This window comes from Lycorma delicatula, chromosome 7 (genome assembly GCF_047948215.1).
Source record: "Lycorma delicatula isolate Av1 chromosome 7, ASM4794821v1, whole genome shotgun sequence".
Lineage (NCBI taxonomy): Eukaryota > Metazoa > Arthropoda > Insecta > Hemiptera > Fulgoridae > Lycorma > Lycorma delicatula.
This window is the reverse complement of record NC_134461.1, coordinates 133,440,501-133,462,708: the sequence shown is the minus strand read 5'-3', so window position 1 is coordinate 133,462,708 and position 22,208 is coordinate 133,440,501. Positions and strand designations below refer to the sequence as shown.

General features: G+C 29.7%; 1 protein-coding gene across 2 annotated transcripts in view; it reads right to left on the bottom strand.

Moving 5' to 3' along the window:
* The window catches only part of klar (klarsicht), a 1,056,371-nt gene that overhangs the window by 27,126 nt on the left and 1,007,037 nt on the right, over positions 1 to 22,208 (bottom strand). For both annotated transcript variants that reach the window (XM_075370262.1, XM_075370261.1), the window contains exons 22-23: positions 10,220 to 10,371; positions 2,524 to 2,740 (exon numbers count right to left, since the gene is read on the bottom strand). In XM_075370262.1, coding sequence (XP_075226377.1) covers positions 2,524 to 2,740; positions 10,220 to 10,371 — 369 coding nt within the window. The remainder of the gene's footprint in view (positions 1 to 2,523; positions 2,741 to 10,219; positions 10,372 to 22,208) is intronic.

Below are 22,208 nucleotides of genomic sequence, written 5' to 3'. Positions count from 1 at the left end.
TCTATGCAGAGGAGTTAAAGAAACTGGTACAGTGTTACGTAAAGTGCTCACACCTGAATGGCGTTTATGTGGAAAAGTGAAGTAGATACATAGCAAACTGAAACTAAGTAAAAACCTTTTCTCACAAGTTAATTTTTTTCATGACCAAACGGTCCTTACTTTATGAATATGACTCGTATGTATTATAATAATGAAATGAATATAACATATTCATATATAATATATATTATATTTATAAATATATGTAATATAATCCATGTAATTTAATCATAATGAGAAAAGTATATCAAAAAATTAAATTATAAAAGAAAAAATATACTGTAGATTTTTTTTTAAATCAATAAATTGAAACAATAAGAAAAAAAGTTAAACAGGTTTTGATATTTTCAAGTACTTTGTTTTAAAACTTTAATCTCAACAGATAAACAAAAAGATTTAGATTCCACTTTAAAGAATCGTTCTTCGTTTCTGATAAAATATAAAAAAATAGACTGCTGAATTTATATGCGGTCATACATTCATTCAAAATGAACATTCAGGACATCCACAAACCATAACGACTGAACCAAAAATACACTATGTTAAATTAAATGATCACCAACTAAAGCTAGCTTACATCGCAAACATGTCAATAGACCATGTCCAGTACACTTCAGTCAATAAAAAACGCTTTCAACTGAAAACTTCTCAAAGATGTCTACATTTATTTGAAGGCAATTCCATTGAGTTTGTTTGAGGTTTTGTAATAATAAATCAAACATTACAAACCAGAAACCAAAAGCAAGCAGGAGCAGGTGAAAGTGCGCCAAAGAAAGCAAAATTGGTTCCATGACTACAATTTTTTGGTATTCTTGCGATTCTGTGCTCACCTGGAAAAAGCAGCACTATACCCAAGGAATATTATGCTTCACTACTGGACTGACTGAAGAGTGTTATTCAAACACAACTTACATTTCTGGTCAAAATGAAAGTGCTTTTTCACTACGATAATGAACCTTCACACACTCGAGTTGCTGCTGTAAAACTTCATGACCTACGCTTTAAATGCTTCCACATGCTCTATATTTAGCTCCTACAGATTACTTTCTCTTCCCAGCAAGCCAAAGAAATGGCTGGCTGGACAAAGATTCACTTCAAATGATGAGATCAATGCTTAAACAACTGCTTATTTTGCAGAGTTGGACAAATTACATTAAATTTTGGGTATTAAAAAGTTGAAAATTTGTTGGTCTAAATGTATCGAATTGCAAGGTGATCAAGTGGTTTAAATAATTTTTGGAAAATGTTGTTTTTTACAGACAAGAAACTTTGTGAATAGTCCTTGCAATACGATGAAAACTAAAAATGATCTGCTTTTGATAAATTTAACACCTTTACTGTCAAATAGATATATATACATCTGATCTCAGTTTCTAAACTTGATTATTTACGTAACCTAAGCTTCAGGAAAATTTTCTCAGAAATTTAAATGAGCAATCGTGTTTCCAATCTTAAAACGGAGAAAATGAATAAGTTGGGAATTACAAAGAAGGTGATGTTGTAACTCTGTGGCAGTTCTGCCTTTCACCAAGAGATTCAAGATGTGACTCCCAATCAGCCATGGCATTTTTTCACGCTATAAAATTCACGATAATCCATAAACAGCTGTTATAGGGCATCAGCTTGTTGTAAAAGTAAATAAATAACAGTACAATGGTCTTCAACGTATGTTTTGTTTTATTCATATTCAATAAGATCACTTACAAATTTTTTCATAAATTTTAATTTCAATCAGTTTTTTCTTTTTTATAGTATATTTTGTAAAAAAATCGTTTAAATTATACTTTCATTAATTTATTAATATTTTTCACCAAAAATTATTCTATAGATTTAATTAAAAGAAAAAACTCTCTTTCTTCAATTTGATATAACAATTTCACATTACTAACTTATTCAAAATAATTATGTTGTTTAGTAAAGCACTGTAAACACTTAAATCTTTTAACAGCCACCAATTTAATGTCTTTTATGTAACAATCTGAACATACATTTTTTAGATTTTCATTATAGTCTTGCTGATTTTTGATGATTTTTTTTACCAATCTTTCAATACCCAACATTTCAAGAACAAATCACTTTCTGAATGAAATGATCAGCAGCAATTTGTTTGATGAAAATCATAAGTAATTACAAATGTACTGAATAACGATTCAAAAGCATCTACTTTATGAAACCATTTGATTGTTTTATGAACTGTAAATATTAATGCTAAGAGTAAATAAAATCTTCATATAATTTAAGCAGTTAACATATCAATAAAGATCTATATTTCTTATAAGTTATCACATACATGGCAGTAGTGTACTAATATAGTATACTACTTGTGTGTGCCAGTGTATATAAAAATGTCAGAAAGTCAATAGTAAATAATATGCAAGGTTATATGAGGAGTAGCAGCAATTTCAAGATTTTATATAAAATATTAATATATTCTTAGTGAATATTAACATTAACAAATAAATAAAAATAAACATAAATAACTACCTCACAACGCATTTCCTGTTTTTCTGAAAGCACTTTAGCGACATCCCTAACTGATGTAGCAACATCGGGTGATACGGAGCCTCTTTGTAATGCAGAATCTAACATCCTAAGTGTTTCATGATCACCTCTTAATGCGACTTGTAATTCAGATAAATGCAATTCAAATTGCTGCCAAGCAGCTGATAATTGTTGAAGACTACTCAATTGTGCATTTGCTCTGCAATAAAACAACAATATTTTAATTTAATATTAAAAAAGAAATCAATAGAAATTAAACAAACAATAAAAATGTGTGTCTAAAATGTTAATGTATCATTATTATAACAGTTATTTTTAAACCGCAATATTGAATATCTTGAAGAAGCTTTGGTTTCATATAAGTCTTACAATTCACACAAGTCCTCTCCATTGTCACTTCTCCAAGTACCACTCAAACAATCACCAGTCTACATTTCTCTACACCTCCTCCTATGACAACTATCACATAATTGTTAGTCTGGCAACATTTCTATCAATCAATTATACAATTAAGGATAAATTATGTCAGGATATTGTTCAGAGAACTATATATCCATATTACAGTAAGCATCTTGCAAGCTGTCAGGTACTGCCACAAATCATTTGATAATTACAAATACATCAGTAAATTTAGTAAAAACCAGTAATACATTTTTTTAAAAAAACGTTCATTTTCAAATAGATAATAAAATATAACAACCCAAAATCTTGGTCGAGTTCGTTAAAGGGCAAAATCAGACCATGGGAGTGGAAATACGGGGGGCTTTTTTGAATAAACAAAATATTGTTATAACTTTCTTATTAAGTAAAATATCGAACTCGTTTTGAAGTTCCTATTATTCTTTTGGATAAGGTCCTAAGACTTTACTTAGATGTAAAGTCTTTTGATATCACCAACCACTGGCCCAAGACAAAAAAAAAATCATACCTCTCTTAATAGGCACTGCATTTAATTAGTTTAAAGTGGTCGTTAGTCCTCTAAACATTACCTAAAACTTTTATCTGAATCAATTTTTGATATGACCAACCCTTACGGCAAGGGATGACTAAAACGTTGCTTGAATGGTAAGAAGATGGGGCTTGTCGTACACTAAACATGTAAAACTTTTTTTCACATGCAACCACCGTCATGTTATTGAGTTGCAACATGTTATTGAGTAAAGTTGACGTTTTTCTTAACTTTAAGGTGGAAATCTTTTTTTATCCCCTACTTAGCAAGGTGAAATCTACCTTCGCCTTCCGGCTTGCCAAAAGGATTTTATTATTTATTATTACAATCATTTTTAAAGTTTAGTTTTAAAGATTTTTTTACAATATACATTTAACATTATGCTATTTTTTGTGATAAATTGCAGCAAATTTCAATGCAAAGTACAAAAAAAACAACATTTAATACGTTTCTTGCATAAAAATGTACACCATGGTAACTAAAAGTAACACATATAAGAAATAAAAACTAACTAAACAATTTTTACAAATAACTGGCTCACACCTAAGATTGCTAAAAAATTTTGACAAAACTAGCCTACATTATTTTGCAAAGTAAAAAAAACACATATTCAATAACTTGGTTTGCATGAAAATGATAAGAAATAGATTTCAGTTAAACAATTTATTTATGTATGATCACAAGTTAAAGGAAAACTAAAATCATTGTGACTAAAAGTAATACAGATAAGAAAACTGTAACGGAACACCATATCTCATAAAAAAAACAAACATTATTAACATTTAATTGAAAAATATTCTGTCATTATTATTGTAGCATATTAGTAGAATGCCATCAAAGTATGGTGCAAGGCACCATACTTTATGTCATTAACGACATAAGAGCATTTAGAAGCTCCAAGCTGGAATTTTTATATTACACAACTACCAGGAAACCTAATTTTATAAGTTGAACCAATATCTTCACATGAACTTAAGGATAACTTATTTTATACAACTCTGAGAACCCACATAATCTAACAAAATGAAGTAATTGTGTTGAAACTTTGTGTAAATGATGTCGAAGATTCAAATGCATCATCATTATTTGCTGCTGAAATGCTATTACTCTGATCAGAAGATCCAGGCAAAGAAGACACATAAGTAGCACAACCACTGTTTTCACAACTGTTGATCAAAGTTTTAGTCTGCTGAGTTGAAGTACCGCTTGGAGATAAAAAGATTTTCAGTGAAGGCTGAGAATTCCTTATCTTAATTATTTCATTATAATGCTTTCCTTTACTGAGTAAAGTCACTGCTTTCAGCCCATATTGCACAATCCAAAATGTTTTTACACAGATCACAAAAAGCACGATACCCATCTCTATCTCTTCTCAACAGACTGAATTCTGGGTGTAAGTTTATACCTAACCACTGGTCATTAAACATTGTCCTTTTAGATGATATTTAAAGCAATTAAATACCAAAAATACAACAAAAAAAAAGACTTCTGCTGACTAAATCTACATTTCCTGACATTCCCTGCCTGCGGAAACCAAGTATCTAGAAGCCAGGTTGACTGTCTGTGCGATACACACAGAAGTTAAAACTGCATAGGAGACATATTTGTTGAGTTGATAATCCACAGTATCAATAATTTTGCAACAATTATACTTTGCAACGCACATACACGTGAGCGCACGCACGCACGCACACACACTGTGTTGGGAGAAATGGTAAATGTTGGTACAGTTGTTTTATTTGACTTATCTCTTTTCATTTGTGAGTTATAAGCAACTGTGCATTGCATTTCAGCCACCCCTCGTATAACAATATTTTAAAAATAAGAATACAAAAAATTATAAATTCAAATACAAATATTATAAATTCAACCGAGAACTAAATCCCTTTCTAATGCTTTATAGAGTTAATTATTTCAGTAATCCAAAAATGCAGATTTATCTTATAAGAAACTAATTAATAAAAATAAACTTACAATTTTTAACTAACGACTTTTTGTTTCCAACAGCCTCACTAATTCACAGTCAGAAAAGTATTGATTTTTCAGAGTAAAATGCACTACATATGTTAAATTAACTAATAGATCCTATACCCAAGCATCAATTCACTTACCACTATGACTGACAGCATAAGGATGTAAGAAAATACACTACTATACTCGGTCAACAAAACCTCAATTTTTTTTTTACCTTAAATTGAGCATCAAATTTTCATATGCACAACATCAGGTACACTAATACAGCATCTCTAAATTTCAAAGCAATTGATCAAATAGTTTTGGAGATTTTTGAGCCACAAAATTTTATACTAAGGCCTACATATGCTACTATATATATTTTTTGCATGCTACAATATATATATATATATAGTAGCATGCAAATTAATTTGAACAAAGGAATTCTTTTGTTTATTTCTATTATAATTGTGGTGTTGGACTACGGGCAGTAAATGTGATTTTTTAAAAAATTAAAGAAATTGGTTCCTTTACAACTCGAAGGAAAGGCAAATGTGGCTGTAAAAGAAAACCTACTCCAGCACAGGATTGGTTATTAATGAGAAAAAGTAAACTGGATTCAAAATTATCTGATGTGGACTTAAATTAAGAATTAGCAGCTGCTGGAACAGCTTTACATGTGATAACTATTAGATGCAGACTTCTTGTAGAAAAAAAAAGGCTCTTGTGGTCTAAAACACATGCTAATTGAGCGAAAGAAGACTGGAAAAATGCTTTTCTGATGTCATATTTTTATATTCAGGGGTAAAGGATTCCATATGATGGAAAAGCATCAGACGAAAGTACATAATTTGCTCATATCCAAAATCAGTTAAAGTTCCCCAGAAAATATGTTTTGGGGTTGTTTCACATATGAAGGGTTCATTTACTTCAAGTAGATATGCTGATAAGTGATGAATACATTAAGATTCTAAAGGAAAGGGTCGTGACACAACTTCAATACTAATTCCCACAAGGCAAAGGAGTGTTCTAACAAGATTTGGTGCCATGCCATACTGTCAAATAGTTGGAAAAATAGTTTTGAAGAATGGAACATTAAAGTGCTCCCACAACTAGGTAACTCCCCAGACTTAAACCCGATTAAAAATCTTTGGACAGTAGTCAAAAAAACAACTTTCAAGAATGAATTGCACTACAAAAATTGACATCATTTTTTTCTTGTTTGGTGATATCACCACACAAGCTTGAAGCTTGTATGTGGGATATGGAAATGAAATTTCAAAGCGTATGAAAAATGCCATGTCTGACTAGGATTCAAAATATGGTTTCAGGATGAGGAAATCAATAAAACAGTATACACTTGTTGAATCAATTGATTGAGTATATGAAATGATTAAGAATAAAAGAGGGCATATTTAGTAAATATTAACAAGTTGCATGGGTATGAGTTTTTTTCTAAATAAAGTAAATTAACTAATTAAACATGTTTAAATTTCCTAATGCATAAACATGTAACTGAAATTATTTTTGTGCAACAAAACTATTTGTGAATTATTTACTAATCCATATAAATATATTTATAGATATATTAAATATATATTTTATATTTAAAATATTTTTAATATTAATATTACTTAATATATTAAGTATTTATTTTATATTTTTTAAAAATATTTTATAGATATATTAAATATACCGATTATAAATTATACATTAAAAAATGAATATTAAAGAATGAATCATTACTAATTCTGCATTTCCAAACGGTATTTTTCATTGCACTACCAATACTGGTTCATATTAGCAACTTTAAAGGGTTAAACAGATACATACAAGTAATGTGGGCATTTAAATTCATTTAAAATTATTATGTAACATTTAAATTAAAATTTAAAACTTCATCTGGTAATATCAGGGGATGTAAAAGGCAAGTTAACTATTAAAAAAGCAACAGAAGTTATAAAATATGATTTATCATATAACTTTGTTATTTTAGAAATAAAATTAATATTTTTAACCCCCAACATCCTTTCAATAGCAATTTGACTAATTATCTTAAATTATTACGCTTTGATTATCTTCTATTAATTTATCTTAATTAATTTTCTAAATAAAATAATGCAGAAGAAACTACATAACATCATTAGTTATAAACAATTAACATCTAAACAAACAGTAAATTGCTTCAAATGAAATAAAAAAAAATAAAGAAAGAAAGAATGGAAAAAATTACCATTTATTAAATAAAAAAGCAGTTTGATATCTCATAAAAGTTATAACAGAATGAAAAAGTTAAAAGGGAGGTATAGAAAAATATTTTTAAGGGCTTTTATAAATATATATATAGCCTATTGGTTATATCTGTAGGCAGTCTTGATTGAATTGTTCCCCTATGTCACACCCAAAGACCCCTGATCATGAGTACAGTAGCAGTCAAGTAAAACATAAAAAAAGGCAGGGAGTGTCCAGCCTCAAGCTAAAAGCCATCAACTTGACGTTAGAAAACAATCCTGAAAGCATTATTGCCACTGAGTCTGAACCCTCCTTATGGACACAGCATAATTTATCTTCTGCCTGCCTTACATTACTATTCTATACTTTCTTTTTCATTTTTTTTTTTTTTTAGCTGTTTGGTGTAGACCCACCAAAACTAATTTTTCTTCCATGACATTCTACTTCTACTTAATTTATAAAAAAGAACAATTACATCTAGTTTATTACATTATGAAAAAATATTTTCTTATTCTAATTACAAATTATCAAGATGAATAACATTTCTTAAATAATTTTTTGATATGAAGTGAAGTGCTGTAGCAGTTGAACTTTAATTTAATTTTTTTCCAATAAAAAAAAATATTTCTCAACCGATTAACCAGTACTGTATAATTAAAACAACAAAAATAATTTAAATATATTTTACTGTTACAAATGATCCTAGTTGTTTTTTACATCTGGCTATCTTGACACTGCTTTACATATACTTATCTTATATTCATATCCCAGTCGATGGTACACATGCAAAAGTTCACGTTACCCAAACACGTTTGGCTATTGTGATTCAATTAATGACACCATTTATGAAATGGTCTCACCAAATCTTTCTTACAAAGATAAAATTTTATATAACACTTAACACAACAATAGTTAATTAAAATATTTCTGATAGATCAGAAAGATATTCCAAGAAATATAATAAAATGGATTTTAGATCCGATATAAACAAAACAAGACACATAAGTTTACTGAAGTACCTTAAAAAAACGCTAAGCTTGTCATCATTGTTAAATATTTATTATGCCTACATTATATTCCAGTATAAAGTATAATGTTGTCTGTTTGGGCTCCCTAAAACGTCACTGTTTCCAGAAGTGTGCTGTCAAATTATTGTTTGGCACCCATAAATAGTAATTGTATAGACTAATATTTACAAAAATAAAAGCATTAACTTATCCTTGTATTTATATTAATGAATATGTTATTTTTCTGATTGTTAAAAAAGGTAATCACTTATTCTTAAAAAAAAAAAAAATAATAATAATATCCACTTCTATCAAATTAGAGAACAACTCAACATATTACTTCGACTTAATAAGACCCAATTATTATACTCGTACTATTGTTACCAATTTGAATAAATGATCAAACCAATTTAAAAAATCTTCCAACCAATCTATTTAAAATACGATTTGCTTTTATAGAAACAATATTAATTTGTAAAACTTAATTTTTTTAAAATAATGCTAACAAAAAATTTTTAAAACACCCTCAATTTTCTGATTCTTATTCAATAGCTTCAATATGAACTCACATAATTTCATTAACTACTGAATTGCAATTTATTTTTTTGTATTTTGTATTTTCAGTATACTTACCTTAATGTTTCATGCGCTTATTTTAAATAATTAATATGGACTTTAATCTTATCTACTTTTTTATAACTAACTACATATTTATAATACTGCCCTCATCACAGTTTTTCCACGGTTTCCATTGATCCATCAAGGTAAATGCAGGAGCCGTTTTCTTTTTTTAACAGCAGAATCTCATAACTGTTCATCGCTAATGTGATCGATATAATCTACTATTATGCACTGAATGGAAAATTTATTTTGAGAAGATAGATAAAATTTGTGGACGAAGACAACTTCTGCTACATGAAAGCACAAAGAATACAATGGGCAGCACACATACCAAAGATGAATAAGAAGATGAGCTGAGAGGACGCAATGAGAAGAGAAATGAAGGGAGTATGTAAAAGAAGGTGATAATCATAAAAAAAGAACTCTATGTGATATTCTAAAGCCACTAGGTATCCAGCAGTGGTTATTATAACCAGACTAGAGAAGAGAGGCAAATCATGAAGGAAGCCAATATTCGATTCAAACTACTACGGTGTGAAAAAGGAGACAGAATTGGTAACACTTAGATTCTGACAAAAGACAAATTACTTAACTGTAACTGGACTAACAATCTACCTTGAGACTGTATATCTCTAAATATAATATATTATACAATAATATAATTGAGAAGCTAAATAAATCACAACCAAAACTCAGCAGCATAATAGTGGTCAAGGTGCTAAGAATCTTACCAAGCCAGTAATACATGTTATTTCTTTTTTTGTACATACATAACTGACAAAATTCCCGCAAATACAGTCATAAATATGCAACATGAAGCAATCAAAATACTGATTACATAAACTTACTAGCGGTCTAACAAATTTTGATAATCTGTATAATATTATTTTTACATGATAACATAATTAATAATTACCTCTGATTTGTTTCCTCCCAAATTCTGTAGAGATCAGCGACATCATCTTTCATAGTTGTAGCCGGGTGACCGGTATCAGTAAGAAATCTATGTACAGCCACATTAACTTGAAGTAGTTGTGCCTTACGTTCCCTTAAAACACCTAATAACACCTGAAAAAAGCACAAAGTGAATTAAATAAATTTTTTAATTTTGATTTCTTCACCTTAGCCGAAACAATGGTTACAAAATAAAAACAAAAATTAATTACGTAAAAAATACACATATGTTAAGCAGATATCAAATAGCTGTGAATATTATTTTAGTCAAATTATCAAAATTACTTTGTAATAAATTAATAAAATTATATGGAAAAAATTAAAAGTAAAAAATTTGAACCGGAAAAATTATATCAGGTAGTATGTTAAGTACTAACATGCAAATAATATTTATACATCAACATTTGCAGAACCGTGAGCACTCAGTGGAGTATGAAGTATCACTTTCACCATTTCAAAAAATTTATTTGTTATATCCAACTATGGCAACCAGTTTTATAGAAAATTCTTCTTAACATAATTTCAACAACCTTGAAAAACATAATTCGGTCAAGCGAGCTGAAACTTAATATTTTTATAGACTAAAAACAGTAATAAGCACAAGGTCACTAAATCCATCATCTAGTTACTGGAGTATTCAAAGGTTTTATTTAATATATTCACGCAGAGTATGATTCTTAGGAATCTGGAAATTTGTTTTATTCATTATATATACGCAACTGAATTAAAACTTCTTCCGGGTACTAAGGCTTATTTATCATTCATAATAGATCCCTAATTCAAAATTCTAAAAACTATTCCATACAAAAATTATTTCAAATTTTATTTGCTTTAAGTCTTATTTCCTAAAATGTTTTGTTTTTCTTTATTTTTAAGTAACAGTTAACTGATGGCATATGTTAGCTAAGAACAGAAAATTAAGGAAAGCAAACCAACTTGATGAGTAATTGTATGGTCATCATACCTTTAATGTACATTCAATAGAACTGAATGCACAACTATAAAGGAAAAAACGTTTCTTAACTATATTTAAACTGATATTAATTACTACTTACAAAAGAATAATCTATAAACAAAAGTAATGAGCAGCATCTGCATACCTTTCTCCTTACACCTTCAATAACTAAATTAAATTTTTTAATTATATTAACAATATAGCACTCGCTAATCACTACGTTTCTCATCAAAGTATGAGAATGGCAAACTCAGCACAACACAGCAATAGACCGTAATGCACACGAGTGATTTTTTGTAGCTTTGGAAAATGAATGCATCAGTATCAGTAAAGTAATCTACAAATAAGGTCATCAAGCTGATATCCAGATAACAACAAAATATACAGTTTGATGAAAGATTACCAAAAACTGTAGACAGTTTCTAAATGTTCTGCACTGTCTTCATGGTGCGATAGCACAGAAGAATGGACACACGCAGTTACATCATGACAACACTCACCCCTATTCTTCATTTTGATCCTGGATTTCTTAGTCAAACATATAATTCCCTGTGAGTTCACCAGGCTATTTAAATTTCCAATAATAGCTCCTCATATTTTAAGATTTTTACCTAACTTTAAAATGTTGTTAAAGGATTTCACTTTGAAAGGCAACTGGATATAAAGAAGAATGTAACAGCAAAGCCAATAGGATGAAACAAAAAGCAATTTATTAATATTTTCTCAAGGTAAAAGATTGGTTCATGGTTTAAATAAACCATAAAGAAGAGAGATAGTTATCTCTCTTCTTTCTATGAGCAAATTACCAATAAAGTTGTATATAAAAAACGATGAAATTTCACTTTAGTAATTTTTTTCAAGATCCAGGGATGGCATACACAGTTTGAATTATTTTTTTAAAGAGTAGGTATTTGTTAGTAGTTTTACCATAAATAATAATATTAATGGTGATACACTTACTCCTACATTTTTACTAATTTTTGAAAACTAATTTTTTTTTAAAATATTTAAATAAATCTGAAGGACCTGGTGATTAAAATATCAAATTTGTACAACTTGCAGTGTTTTTGTATATGTTTATGGCAAATAAAAAAGTTTCTTGTGTATTCTACTAATAAAAAAAGTTATAACCTCTCAAAAATCATGAAAAACCTGTTATATGCGATACAATTACAGACTGGTCAGTCTGACATTAATCAGTGACCTGTTCACATTTTTACCAAGTGTTTCAAATTTCATCCTGTGTTTGGAAGTGTTTATTAAATAAATAAGTTTTACTTCATAATATTATATTTGCAAATTTTAAAAAATCAGTTAAATTTTTACATTATTTTCAAGTAATTTGACATAAAACAGTGGAGGAACAATGTTCCATAGGAATTTATGTGAATGAAGAGTGTCATAAAAACAGTGCATGTTACAGTGCCAAAAGAACCCATTAAAATTTGTGAATTTAGTGATGAAAACCAACAACTTATTTTTATACGTGCTAATTCAGATTTCACTAGTGTTTGTAAATATCATGAAAAAAAGTTTTTGTCAAAATTCAGTCACCTGTATGGACAGTTCTGTTGTGACCCTTTGAGAACTCATAAAAAAACAGTTAAGAAAAACTTAAGACAAATAACATTAGAGCAAGCTCTTAAAGAACACATTTTTCCAAATTTAAATTTAGTTCCTGGAAAGTCACTTTGTGTTAACTGTTTCAAAAGTATTTTTTTCAGCAGAACCAACTATATGAACTATACAAATGCAAAGACCAAGAGAAACATATTCTCCCACATCACAATATTGAACAATTAGATGCTTGTAGCATTTTGGGTGTATCACCTCCATCAAAATTGAAAAAAATTAAGCATGGATCAAAGGCAATCAACTTTAAAATTGAAAATAAATAAGATATCTGAAAGATTAAAAAAAAATCTTGAACTGTGTTTTGACTCAAAATGTTTCTGAAAATGAAAATCCAGCTCAATCTTCTTCACATGAACAAGATGATATTATTTTAAAACTAAAAGAAAAATGTGTTCTTGCTTCAAAAGAAGGTAAAGTTAAAATTATCAGTTTACTTCCCCAATCTTGGACCAGATATAAAATAATATCAGAGTTCAATGTGTCTGAGCTTTTGGTTAGACTTAACTAGAGAATTAGTTAATGAGCAAGGCATTCTACCAGTGTTAGGTAAAAGACTCAAAACAGAAACTAGCTAATAACAAAATTAAAAAAGTTGTGTTATTTTATGAAGATGACAATAATAGCAGGCTGTGTCCTGGTAAAAAGGATTGTGTTAGCACACATGTTGATGTTGTCAAAGTGCATAAGAAAAAGCGCCTTGTTCTGATAAACTTAAATGAATTGTACATCTACTTTTAAAGTGAAAACCCTAAGGAAAAAATTGGAAGAGATCAAAGTTCTGCAAACTCCATCCAAAATGGTGTATCTTGGCCGGTGCATACAGGACTCACAGTTTGTCTGCCTCCACCACAGAATATCAAAACTCATTACTGATGGTCCCAAACTTAATGTTGATTATAAGGAGTTAGTAGACATCTTCGTTTGTGACAAGGATAACTACAGTTGTATGATGAATGTGTGCACCAAATGTCCAAGTAAGCAGACAGTATTTGACATGCTCAACTTTTCCAAAGAGTATGATATGTTCCCAGATACAATAATGTATAAACAGTGAGTAACAGCTGATAGGGCAGAGATGATTACTGTTCTTCAGACCAAAGATGAGTTTTTCGAATCATTAGTGGAAAAACTGGAAAAGCTGAAAGTCACTATTTCATAGCAAAATCTCAAGCACAGTTTTTCAAGAAGAAAAAATCAGTATTAGGTGAAGAAGAATGTTTGTTGTTGGCAGACTTTGAAGAAAACTTTTCATTTCTTCTTCAAGATGAGATCATAGCTTCCATTGAGTCAACAGCCAAGCCACAGTTCACCCTTTTGTGTTCTATTTCAAGGAAAATGATGTATTGCAACACAAACGTGTCTGTATTTTACGTGATCACTTGAAGTACGATACAGCAACATTCTATTGCTTTCCAAAACTTTTAACAGACCATATCAAGGAAGTACATCAGAACATTAAAAAACTCATCTATTTTAATCATGATGCTTCAATTCAGTATAAAATTAAAAGAATTTTGCTAATTTGTGCAATCACAAAAAACACTTCGACCTTGAAGCTGAATGGCCCTTCTTTGGATCATCCCATTGGAAAAATGCCTATGAAGTGGAAGGAACAACAAAACAAGAGGTGGCAAAGGCAAGCCTGCGAAGGCCATTATACAGTCAGATACTAAACATTGATGAAATGTGTTCATTTTGTAACCACAAGCTGAAAAACATCAAATATTTTTTATTTAAATCAAATGAGATAGCTAAGATTTCAGACTCTCTAAAAAATCATTCTGATTGCTGTGAAAGAGTTGGTACTAGAAGCTACCACAACTATGTTCCCGTGTCAGAAGGCATTGTAAAATGCTACTTTACTTCAGACTCCAAGGACTATATGAAGACCATCCTGTGTCAAGTATTGTACTACTTTCACTTAAGGAAAAAGATTCTATTGCTTGTGTGTATGATGATCAGTGGCGGATAGGAAAAGTGGTAGATATTAACCTTATAAATAACTATGTGCAGATTCATTTTTTTTAACCACCTGGATCGTGTACATAATTTCAAAAATCTCAACAAGACAAAGTGTGGGTACTGATCTGCAAAGTCCTGAGAAAGTTGACATCAGTTGAACTAACTATAGACGAGTCATTCTCACACAATTTCAAGAGAATTAACACAAAAGATTACAAGAGAGAGCTATTGGTTAACCATACTAAACAATAAAAAACTTTCATTGCTACAAAAACAGACTATTTCATTGAAGAATAACTAAAATTTTGCTACAATTTATTTTTTCTTCGATAGTGTTTAAAAAAATATACCAATATACAAACAAAAAATAATTCTTGAAAAAGATATAGGCTACTCATTGAAATCTCAGTTTAGGTAAGCTTTACAAGCATTTTTGAATCAAGATTCTGAGGTTACTGGTATTGGTTAAGTTATCATTAAATTACAACCTATCAATAATAATTTTTTTTTAAATATTGAAAACATCAACTTCAACAACGTAGGGACTAAATATAAAAAAGTTAAAGTGCAAATATGACAAGAAACCCCCTTTTGGGGCACTTATTTAGTGAGTCAAAATGGTATTCACTTGTTTTTCATGATTTGAGGTTATAATTTTTTTATCAGTACAGTACACAAGAAACCTTTTTATTTGTCATACACATATACAAAAAAATTGCAAGTGGTACAAAATTTGAGATGTTTATCACCAGCCCGATCAGAGTTACTTGAAGCCAAAATTTTATTTTATTATTTTTTTTAATTAGTTTTCAAAAATTCATAAAAATTTAGGAATAAGAGTATCACCATTAATATTATTATTTATGGTAAAACTACTAACAAATACCTACTCTTTAAAAAAAATAATGCAAACTGTGTATGCCATCCCTGTCTCTTGAAAAAAATTACCAAAAGTGAAATTTCACTGTGTTTTATATACAACTTTATTGATAATTTACTCATAGAAAGAAGAGAGATAGGTAAATAAACCACTGAACCAATCTTTTGCCTTGACAAAATACTAATAAATTGTTTTTTGTTTCATCCTTCCAGGACATTTTTGTTTTTTTGTTATGATTTTTTTTGTATACCCTTACAATCACAAAAATATGTGTGCGCACCAAAACAAAAATGGCCGTCGCAGGTAAACTGCTTAAGTAAATATTAAAAAAAAATAATGTAGAAAACCAGCGGGAGAGTTTCAATTTCTTTGAACTGGTCAAGTAACCAGCTTATGTTTTTTTGGGACGCTTCAAATGGATTGAACCACAAATAAAAAATGTATACTGACTGGGATGAACCTGGATAATACCTGAGATTGAACCCAAGACATTCTGTAAAATGTTTTATACGTTAATTAGGCTATTCACACTTAAGAATGTGGTCTGTTACTCTTAGAGGTTTATTTTAAAATTAATGAATTCAAAGAAACTAAATTTTAAATACAATCTCTTTTAAATGTAATATTTGGTTAAATAGCAAAACAAAATAGTTTAACGGTCAATTAATACGCTAGTAACCTTGTAATAAGCTTTGTAAAAGAATCATTTCAATTGATATTAACGGTACAGAAAATATTTTACATTACAAAAACATTAAAAAAAAAATTGTTCTGAACGATGAGAAATTAAAAAAGAAAAACTGTAGTACAGATCTCTTTCTACTCTTTACGTTCTCTCCTCTGCAACGTATCTGTTTGTAATAACATGATCATGAGTTTTATGGTAAACAATGAACACACAACAATGTTATTCTCAGTATTATAAAATCCAAATAAGGTTTAAAATAAAACCAGTATTTCTTATTTGGTTACTATTGTCTGTTATTTTATTTCAACAAGTGCTGTTTTATCGCAAATAAATTCCAATATTAAATTCAATTTCTAATCGACCGGTCTATCATTATAGCTCTTTAAATGCGATACACATATACAAGTTAACTACTTCTATAGATTCACAACCTAACCTAGACTCTTTTACAACTGCTAAACTTAACTTATACATAAAAACATTTTTTCATTCTGTACCAATTCAATTTGTATCAGATCAGCTCATTATCTAACAATAACTGTAAAACATTTACTACATTATTAACTACAGTAGAAAAAATAATTTCAAACTCAATTTATAATTCAATATCATCTTGATTTTTTCACAAAAATATATATTCTCCGTAAGAAATTTTTTTTTAATACAGTGCAATTTGAATAGAAAATGAGATACTCCAGTAAGGCCATTAGTATTTTCAGTCACTGGAACACATGCATTTCTTAATGTAAAAGAGATGAAATGAAAGTAAAAGAGTATAAAATTAAATTAATATATTTAACAAAAAAAAAAGTAAATAGAGCAGGAGAAAAAAATTTAATATCCACATTTGTACAATGTTTAAATGCACGTGCACACACAAACAAAACAACTTTTAAATCAACTGTAGTACAGTTTACATTAAAAGTTATAAAAATTTTACTTAAGTCCGAGCTAGCTTTCATTCTGAAACAAGCTTCTTCAAGACTACCACTGGATGAACTGAGTGTTATGATGCCAAAAGTGTCGCCAACCACGGTCAAGTTGCTCAAGACGGACAACCATTTTCAATAACATACACAATGCTACGTTTATCAGGAATTTGGAGGAATGAAACCGTTTTCTGTTATCTTCTTCAGCGACTAAAATATACCCTTGTACAACAGTAGGCTAAGCCAAAGATGTATGAAACACTCAGCTCTATAGCAAAAAAAAAAAACATCTTTATTCTGTTCACAAAGGGCCTGGCTACACAATGAACATCATTCCTATCAGAGAAAGGAGCTCTGATCACTGTTTTTTGTACATTAGTGTACCTTTTTGTACCTTAGATACAAGAAATATCAGGATAGATGCTATTAAATAACAAATTAAAAGACTCCCTTTCTGTCAAGAAACAATGTTACACAAACCGCTGAAAAAATATCCGACCACAGGCCTTAAAAAAAAATAGCCAAATCAGTGATTTCTTATCTGAATCTCTTTCAAAGCAGTTCTCTTGCGACTTAACACACTTAATCCAGCAGTCCTTCCGTCGCAGGGAACATTTATCATAGTCCTTTACTTGAATGGCTAATGGGGTTGTCGCATTTTTATTGTCTTCCTGGTTGTCAAATAAGGGACCTTTCAATGCTGTCTTCAATTTGCAGAAAAATCAGAAATCATAAGGAGAGATGAACAGTAAGAAGCCTGAAGAACCTGAAAAGGTCCATCTTTGACCAAAAAATTGTGGATTAACAAACAGGTGGGAACGATATTGTGATGAAACTCCATTCGTCCGATTCCCGTAGGTTTGGTCTTTTGCTATAGAGCATCATGAAGACACCACAGATATTAAATTAAGAAATTAATGAATTCAAAGAAACTAAATAAACGTTCATGTTGAACGTTTGACCTTCTAAAATATATACAACTTATTTAACACGATTGCAGTAAATTTTGCATGTACTTCAGAACGTGATTCACAAAATTTAATATTACAATTTCAAAAAACTCTAAAATAGATATTCATAACAGAATTAAGGGTTCGATTAATAATTTAAATTTTCGTTATACTTATTACGTCACGATCTTAAAATTTATTAATAATACACAAAATATCTGTTTTTAATTTTACATACCGACAAATGAACTGTTTTTGCATACTTAAATGACACGTTAAAAAAGATTTTGCGTAATTAATCGATTCGAATAATCCAGCTGTTGTAATGAATGTTAAGTCGACGCATGGTGGTACAAACGACGGGGGGTCAGAACGAACTTTCAATAATACGTGAAGGGTAGTCTGAAGTGCCCTTCTCAAATGTCAGAGGTAGTGTTATATTTCCATAATTGCGAACAGTCCCAGTGACAGAGCAGAGGGGCTGACATACGGATGGATGGACCGACGGACCTTGTCGTCAGGTATGCCGGACACGTACACCGTACTGTATTTCCCGGCCCTGCTACACTGCTCCGCTCTTATTCCATTCATTTTTCATACGCTCTAAGCTGCACAGCGTCCCGCCATATATTCCCTCCCTCCAACTCCCTTCCTAACAGCGACCAACGAGCTCATGTCAAAATCATGTTTTATTCACTCGGTTTCGACGGTCGGACGAAAAACACTCATCCTCATCTAACTTTTTACCCCTCACCCAGAAAAACTCGAGTAAACGTAAAACATTATTTTATTAAACAAATCAACTGACGAAATCGGATTTGAAATCCAAAATTTGATACTTTAACTCGTGATATATTTTTCCGAAAGTCTGATCTAGATATCTTTTTTAATACAATTGTTAAATAATCTTTTTTTTTAAATATTAATTTAAAAAAAAGAAAATTTTTCTGAACTCCATTTAACCCTTACATGCTGAAATAATTTTCATTACCGCCTTCTGAACTGTCATTTATTTTTTAGACTTTTTTATTTACTAACTTAGTACATTTATTATTTCATTTATTTACATTTTACACGATTAATGTATTAATCGTGTAATAATTAAAATTAATTATGTATTTTGGGATACTGTTCTGATCAAAATGTTACTAGTTTCCCTTGATCCAGCCAGGCGAATAGTTGCAGTGACGAATGACGAACCTACCCATCCTGACGTAATCTTATAATATATTATTATGTACCGATCAAAACAAAAGTTATTTATTTTTTAAATCTGTAAATTTTTATTGTTTTGGATATTTCTTTTTTTTAATATAGAAAATAAAAAAAACCACAACACATTTTAAACAAATATTTACGTTTGCACAAACCGATGTCTCTATAACTATATTTGTTAATTTCTTGAATTTATATTATACGGATCTTTTCCGTTCAGAAAGCATTTCTAAAATATGTGAAACGCGTAAACAAGCCGCCCGTTCGATTGTGCAGGAGACGGTGAGCAATTCCCAGATTTACGTTTGCTTGACTATACATTGACTATATTTCAATCACATCTTTTTTAAAAAATCTTATTTAATGCAGCGTAACGAAGCACACTGAATAATGTTTGATTCTTGATCTAACTGAATTGTCGCGTCGACAATACAATAATATTAATCTTTTTGATTAAATTATAATCTATGAAAATACTGTAGAATTCATGCATCCTTCGTAAACTTACGCGTATCAGAATAGTAAAGTATTGTAAATGAAAAATATTTTAAATCTAAGTAAAGGCTTTTTATTTTAGACTAGTTAATCTTTTTTATGTAAAAACAATTTTTTTAATTTAATTCGATAATAAAATAAAGTAATAACTTGAATTAGCGATCGCAAAAGGCATTCTCTTTTAACTTAAAAGATCCGTACGTTCTTTCAGAGAATTTTTTTTAATTCGTTATTTTTAGATCGTTTTGGACATAGAAAATACGGACAAAGTTTCGTACATAAAATTCACTTGAAATCTACGTTCTGAAAATTAAATAAATTGCAGCTAGGAGAAACCGATGTATCTACCTACAGATTTCGTTTGTTAGAACACTTTTCATTCAAAATTAACCTGATTACTGACTTATGAATCGCCACATTCATGAATTTTGTTAATTTGTACAGAATGGCGGACGGGAACAGAACCGAGAAACGGTTCGCTTTAAAGAATAACCCGTTTCGAACCGCCAATTTTTTTTAAACGAATTTGAAATAGTAAACGAGTTTGTGTCACGATGCATATCATTAATATTGTATTTGAGGTGAGCTATCTTTGGACGGTCTCCTGACACATTACTGTTAGCCAAACAATTTTACTTATTGGCGACCGAAAAAAATCTCTGTGTCAATACATTATACACGGACGTAAACGACGACATATTGACCGGAGTCTTAATAAAATGTACGTTATACACGCACAGGCTTAATCGAACTACCGTAAAAAATATGCTGATAGCATTTATACGACTTCACTAAGATTGTAAATTTCTTTTGTTAAGTCGTGCAAACGCTATTTTAAAAGAATTAACAGAAAAAAAAATTAAAACCGTTCCCTTTTAATTCCCGACTGTAAAAAGAAACATTTACGCAAAAATTAAAATTTTACACAATTTTTTAGCGGGAAGGCTTTTTCACGGTACGATAATGTAAGTTTATAGCGTGTGAAAAAATACAAAGCCGATTTAAATAATGTGCCACAAACGTAAAACGATCATTTATTTTTAAATACATCAAATTACTTAAAACTTACGTAAAATATTTGTAACGTATTTATTTTAAATAATCGTATATATACTTTTTATTAAAGTACTCTACTATAACCGTGAATACTATTGTCAATAAATCTGTTTTTTAACAAAAAATTACCGAAACGTACAGTTTTACATGTGGTTTGAGACTGCAGCGCTATCGTTCGGTTCCGTGCCGTAACTACTTGCAAGAAAGTTACTTTGGTGCTGCGCGGTAAATTTTAAACGATCGGACCGGGCGGTTATCGAGATGATCGATTATACTAAACGGTAAACAAGCTAATTTTAATCAAACAATTTATTTTTTAACAAACGAAACAATTTAAGCTAAATCAACCGTCAATACGATTAAAAAAAAATAAAGGGTAAACTAAAAATTACACGTGCAATACATTACATCACTTACACGAACAATTATTACACGTATCTTTTAAATGTTGTACTTTAATAACTTTTACTTGCCGCTATAATGATATTAAATTTTTACTTCGTAAAAAATAAGATCAGTGAAAAAATTAAATTAACCAGAAATCATAGCGGCGCAACAAGTAATTTAATTTTTCTTTTTTAATAAATAAAAAAACGACGATATCCCTAATCTGATCCATTTAACTTCACCTACTATAAACATACTCGGAGATAGAAAGGTTACACGCCGTTAAAAAAAAATTAAACAATTATTTAAATCTAATGACCATGACCGATATTAGTAGATTATAAACAACACGTATAACTGAATACTTCCAACAGTACTACCAACCTTTGAAAGTTATAACCGGGTCAGTGAAAGTGGTGAAAAAGAACAATAATTAATGTTAATAAAAAAAATACTATTGCAACAATTAATATAAAATGTAAAAAAATTAACCGTTTAAGTGGATAGTAAAACGATTTAAAATCAATCAATCTATATGTTTTTTTAGCGTAAAAATAATTGCCAATTCTTTTACTTTTTATAGAATATTTATGAAAAACTCAAATAATTACTTATTGAAATTACACTAAAAAGCTATAATCTTTTCGCAGTCACAAATTTTTAATTAATCCGTAAAACTAAATTAACCAAAGTAACTAAAACATACGCAGCGACTTCATCTCTAATATAACACCGCACCATAGCCACGAACCTATTCTCTACTCCCTTTATCCTACCGATATGCAACAAATAATAGAAA